At 45.0% G+C, this 5526-nt stretch overlaps 1 protein-coding gene across 2 annotated transcripts in view; it reads right to left on the bottom strand.

Moving 5' to 3' along the window:
- Nucleotides 1–1314: 1314 nt before the first annotated feature.
- LOC115309197 overlaps nt 1315–5526 on the bottom strand; it is a 12751-nt gene continuing 8539 nt past the window's right edge. The window contains exon 3 of one of the 2 annotated variants that reach the window (XM_029967391.4): nt 1315–1445. In XM_029967391.4, the coding sequence (XP_029823251.2) occupies nt 1327–1445 (119 nt within the window). In that variant the 3' untranslated portion in view covers nt 1315–1326. The remainder of the gene's footprint in view (nt 1446–5526) is intronic. The other variant, XR_005717401.2, reaches the window with a different exon arrangement.

The following is a 5526-nucleotide window of genomic DNA, read 5'->3' as shown; positions in this document are numbered from 1 at the left end:
CTCTGCACATTCGGAGCATGAGGTGGCACGAGCTGTCTCGTGCACTGCATGCTGCCTGTCTCCTGCGAACTAAAGCTATGGCCGCGTCACGCATGCGCCGAGCGCTTCGTGAAATCGGTCTATTAATTGGCACGTACTCGACTCCCAAGCCCGTTGATGTGATGGATTTTATTAAGAGTTTAACTCAGGTAGGCGCCTCCTATCTAGCCTGGTTTTATGTCACCACCTAAACTGACATGGTGGAAAACACCGCCGTTCTCGTACGTCTGCCGTCGACGCACGTACCGCCGTTAGCATACGAAAAGTTAGACTGGTATTCAACCCATAGATGGCGCTGAATTTCTGAAAGTGTCTGTTGTGCCGTTTTTCTTTCCGACTTCGCGACGTTCACTTCTATGGAAGTAGCCCGAGCCACTCGCAGAAACTGCACGCGTCCTTTACACGAAAAATATAACATTCTTAGCATTGTAACTTTTTTGATGAGTACTTTTTGACATCCTTTTATGCGAAAACTGTAAAATACGGTCGAACGTCGATGAACCAAGGCTTAGGAGAACCGGCTCGTATTCTCTGAGGTTACAAACTTTGGGAATTGACCATACACGAATACAAACATAATTATTTGCGATAAAGACAATGAAAAAAAGCCGTACTGGCCCACAAAAGCGTTGCAGCGTACCAAGGCTGTATGCATTATGAAAGCCAACCTTCCACACTTTCTTAATTGAGGGAGAGAACAGGACAACGTCCCTGCACGCTATTTTTTTTCTCCATTTTCTCAATTTCTCACCGTGTAGTTCCATTTATTGACAGTGCCTTTCAACAAGGATTTTGGAACTGAGAAACTATCGTTTTGATCTTCGGGGTAGACACATTTACAACTATTATCAACGTCAATAAAATGCAAAAGTAGTTGCGTTGCCAAAAGGAGAATCTCTCTTTCTAGGTGCTCCGTCCAATCATTCGTTTAATTTTCTCTCTCGTAAAATTATTTTACCGTTTTCCGGATATTCGTTTTCAACGTGGCTTGGATTACGCGTAAACGTATATAATGGCCAAATGGAAGCAATGGCAATGGGGAAGTAGGCATCACGTGAAATGGCGGATAAAAATATTGAGTTTAGAAACGAAAGTATTGGTGATCGAAGATAAACTTTTGCATTAGGACGATTGGTTCATTAATTCTAAGAAAAAAAGTAAAGAAATCTAAACACGGCTTTAGCGGTAGGTAACGATTACATTGTCGGCTTTTTGTTAAAAAAATGGAAAATTAAATACGAAAAAAAAGTGCGCGGCAAGAACATTTAGGTCTCTTATGGCGGGAGGCTAGACGAGCTTCTCTGCAGACTCCTGCCGCTGCTCATTCGGAGGCGCCGAGGGCGCTCTGTCGTCGCCCTGCTCGTCGACCTGATCGTCAGGATACGGGGCGGCGTCTTCCTCGTAGCCTGCAAGAGCGGTCGGAAAAATCAGAAGTGTCTCTCCTCCGGTCACCTGGAACGCGTCTCTGACCGGTGTGTTCTCTCCGTCCTAAAGTGTGGTTCCTCCATTTCTGCTCTATGACGCCTTCTTAGGAGCGCCACAATGTTGCCGCCGTTCGTAATGCTGGCCGTGTCACAACAGTGGTGGTGTATGCGGCAGGCGACGCCTGTTCTACCGCAGGTCGCTCTCTAGCCGGACAGTCAGTGGACGCTCCAGCAGCCAGGAGTTGGAACTCCGCGACGAAAGCGATACTCGCGTTCGTTCGTACTTTTTCAATAAAAAAGCACTAACTGTCCCATGGAGCGAGCCGACGTCATCAGCTTTGAAGCCGCGCCAAACGGCACCTTCCCCTGTCCCAATGGAGCGAAGCCTGTCGTCTGTTGCAGAAATCTGATGGATAGACTCCCATTGGCTGGCGCGCGTCATCAAGGGACGAGGCTCCCATTGGCTCTCAAGCGGCGCAATTAAAAAAAAGAAGAAAAAAAAAACGGCACCAAAGCATTTCTGTTTATGGCTACGCAGAGCACGCAGCGGCCCGGCCGCCGGTAAGAGGTGCGGCGGTGCGGGCCTGGCCGCACAGCCCGCTCGGGTAAACTCCGGAGAGGCTGCACGACCGGGCTCAGCGCGGCGTGGCCACTTCACGATAGCGCACGCTTGGCCGTCCACGTCACTACTCCGCAGACGAACTAAAGGAGCGGAGGTACGATATTCTTGCTTACACATTCACGACTCGTAAGAAGTGCATAGGTGTCCTTGGACATTTTTTTTTCTTTCTAGCTTCTAGCACCAACCGCCAGGATCGCAATATATGGCAATACGACACGCTGACGTCTGTGAAGTCATTTCTGGCATCTTCGGTAACTCAGGGACCACGTTTGATGTATGGACGGGAGAGAACGTTAAACCCACCGGTCCAAGACGCGTTTCAGGGACCGTAACCCTGGCACCGACGGTGCAAGCGAAGTTTTTCCGACTTGCCCCAACAGTTTCGCGGGACAGAAAGACAGGGAAAGAGCGCCCCTTGTGCGAAGAGACCCGGATAACAGTGTGTAATTCCTGCTGACACTTGCTTTTATGGTAGTTTTGATCCTTGATAATGACTAGCTTGATTTATGTTACTTCATCTGATTTCGAAAATGTTTATTAAAGTGGATATGCACAATCTCTAAAACTTTTAATTTAAATGCACAGTCTGCGAGAAACGAGGGTACTGAAATTTAAGTACTCTTTGGTCAGTTTAAATGTGCCTTCGACGTGATCAGTTAACTGAGACGTGGTACGTCGAAGACAACACTGCTTTTGACCTACCTTTATATAACAATCTTTTTCAAAACCGAACCAGCAGCCGTGGAGGTGGTGTGTCTTTACTTGTAAATAAACACTGTTACGAAATTTTGCCCGATTACTCGTGTATTAATCGAAACTACGAAGTTCTATATCTGCGCATTAACCGAAACGTGATACCCGTTGTGTACCACCCTCCAGATGGAAAACCTCATGATTTTTTTTTTCGTTTCTTGAATCAATCCTGATTTCTTCGACTGAAAAAAGGTATATCGTAATTATGGGCTGCGATTTTAATATTATTATGCTCGTAGGCGCTCCTGCAAAGAGGCAATTTGAGCAGCTTATCCAACAATTCGGACGTATGCATATGATCACCTCACCTACCCGAATCTTTCCTACGTCTTCTTCGTTGCTTGGCTTATTCATAATCAATATTAGTGATGGGACGAATCACCAGAGATTCGGATTCGGACTGATTCGGAAATTTCCGAACTTCCCGCGACGAATATTCGGCAGATTCGGAGATTCGTCCCATTCGTCGCTGGTTGAAGACGGCAGCGTGAATCTTGTCGTAAAGCTCGTGAACGCGGTCCGTGTTTCTTTTTAGGTACTGTTATTGCATATAACCAGATTTCGTCTCGTTTATTTCAACGTAATGGTATGTACTGAACTGTCATTCTAAACCCTGGCACCCGCCCAGATCCAGCTGAGCTGATCGGTGCGGTTGACGTAGGCCTAACCAATGCACGGTCTCGGTTTCTGTGCTGTTTCGCGGTGATCGGTAAAATGTAGCGAAATGCTGCGTATTATACATAATGTGGCGCAAAGCAAAATAAACATGTTCAGGCAAGGAAATGATCCGTCTCCTTCTCTAGACCTGCGTATGTCTGTACCTGGCGCGAGAGCGAGATGAGTGTTGCTCGTCGCAACTTCGTCCGCGTACCGGCACCGGTGCCAGAAAAAAACGTCACTACTTCGTACTGTCGCTTCTCCGTCCTCGACAGCAAGTTTTGTGTGCGTGAACTTTATTTGCTGAAAAAGAAACACAACACAGGGGTGTCCAACGCGGAAACAAACACTACGAAATCGGATATTATTAACCATAAAGGTACAAATGCAGTGCGGGAGATTAATAGTACGTCGCAAGGGGTTTTTTAAGGCTGTTTCCCGCGTTCCGATAACAATACCTCAGTGCACACACGTTGGCGATAATCGATCCGAATATACTCACTTGTGTGGTGTGTGCCAGTATAACCGTAACTATGGACGTGAAATGTGTCTGTACCGAACAGCACGTACGGCATCGATCTCTTGCGGCGATGAAAACGTGCACTTGTATTTCCACGTGCACCAAGCATGCCTATTTTGGTCGCAATCCGAAACCGAAACCAAGTTTCCCGCGATACCAGCGGTACCATTCGACAAACATCCAAAATAATATAAACAAAGCGGGAGATTTCATTTATTACTGTGATATCATATTACAATATTATTTTGTGCACTTTGTAGAATTTAGAGAATTTAATATTACAAAAATTGAAAGACTCATCAACGTGATCAGGCCACCATGGCAACGCTCCGAATCTTTCCGAACTTTTCCGAATCTCTTGAGATTCGGCTACTCTTCCGAATCTTTCCGAATCTCCAGATTCGGCTCCGAATCTCGATTCGGATAAAGATTCGTCCCATCACTAATCAATATGCATACATCTTGCGTACTGACATAAACGTACTGACATAAATAATAATATAGTAATACGTACTGACATAAACGATCAATGCAGTATGCATCTTAGTCATATATATATATATATATATATATATATATATATATATATATATATATATATATATATATATATATATATATATATATATATATATATATAAACAAACAGAGTGCATAAAAAAAATGTTGAACCAGCATTTTTCAAGACATCACACCGAACAACCTGGACACCCTTAGACCGAAAATCCACCACATTGATTGGAGTGATGTCTTTCAGGAAACTGACACAAATCATTCCCAATTTTCTTATCTAGGCTTTAAAAGGTGCGCCATGAATGCTTTTCTTATGGGTTACTTCGGCAGAACAAAAGTTCCCAAACTTTGGATCGTCCCAGAACTACTGGGATAAATCAAAGCAAAGAATAGATTTTATTGCCGCGCGCCAAATAGGCAGCGCGGCCATGGTTTAACGGTAAATAAAAAAAAAAAAAAAAAAAAAAAAAGCGGCCATGGTTTAACGGTTATCGCGCTTGCCTCCCACGCGAAGGGCCAGGGTTCGATTCCTGGGAGCGGTGCATCCTTTTGATTATTTCTGCAGACTAGTATTCTGGTAAATTCGAGAACCGTCTTGGGGGGCTGATTCGAGATTAGAATGTTCTACGCGCCGAACCTTCTACGCCGAATGCTCCAGAAGCCCACGCGTGTACAAAAGCGGCTCTGCGTGGCAAGCCGGAGTCAGTTTCGCCCAGCGTTCGACTCTGCTCTTTCGCTGACTTCGACGCCCGCGACGCTCTGCTGTTATTTTCCTTTTTATTCTTGGGCACAAGTTCGCCCCCATTAAACGTTTAGTTTCTTCAGTCATTATCGTCTCATCACTTGTCATTCGTGACAATATGCAACTTTCGTGAAATCGAGAAATCTTGATGTGCTTAGAACTTTCAAATCATATCGGAAGCAACTAACGAAAGGAATTAGAAATGTGAAAACGAACTATTTTTGTAAAGCTTTTGTCATGTGTGCAAATAAGGCAG

Source organism: Ixodes scapularis, unplaced genomic scaffold (genome assembly GCF_016920785.2).
Source record: "Ixodes scapularis isolate PalLabHiFi unplaced genomic scaffold, ASM1692078v2 PGA_scaffold2__306_contigs__length_199485367, whole genome shotgun sequence".
Taxonomy (NCBI): domain Eukaryota; kingdom Metazoa; phylum Arthropoda; class Arachnida; order Ixodida; family Ixodidae; genus Ixodes; species Ixodes scapularis.
The sequence above is the reverse complement of the archived record's forward strand: the minus strand, read 5'-3'. Positions and strand labels throughout refer to the sequence as shown.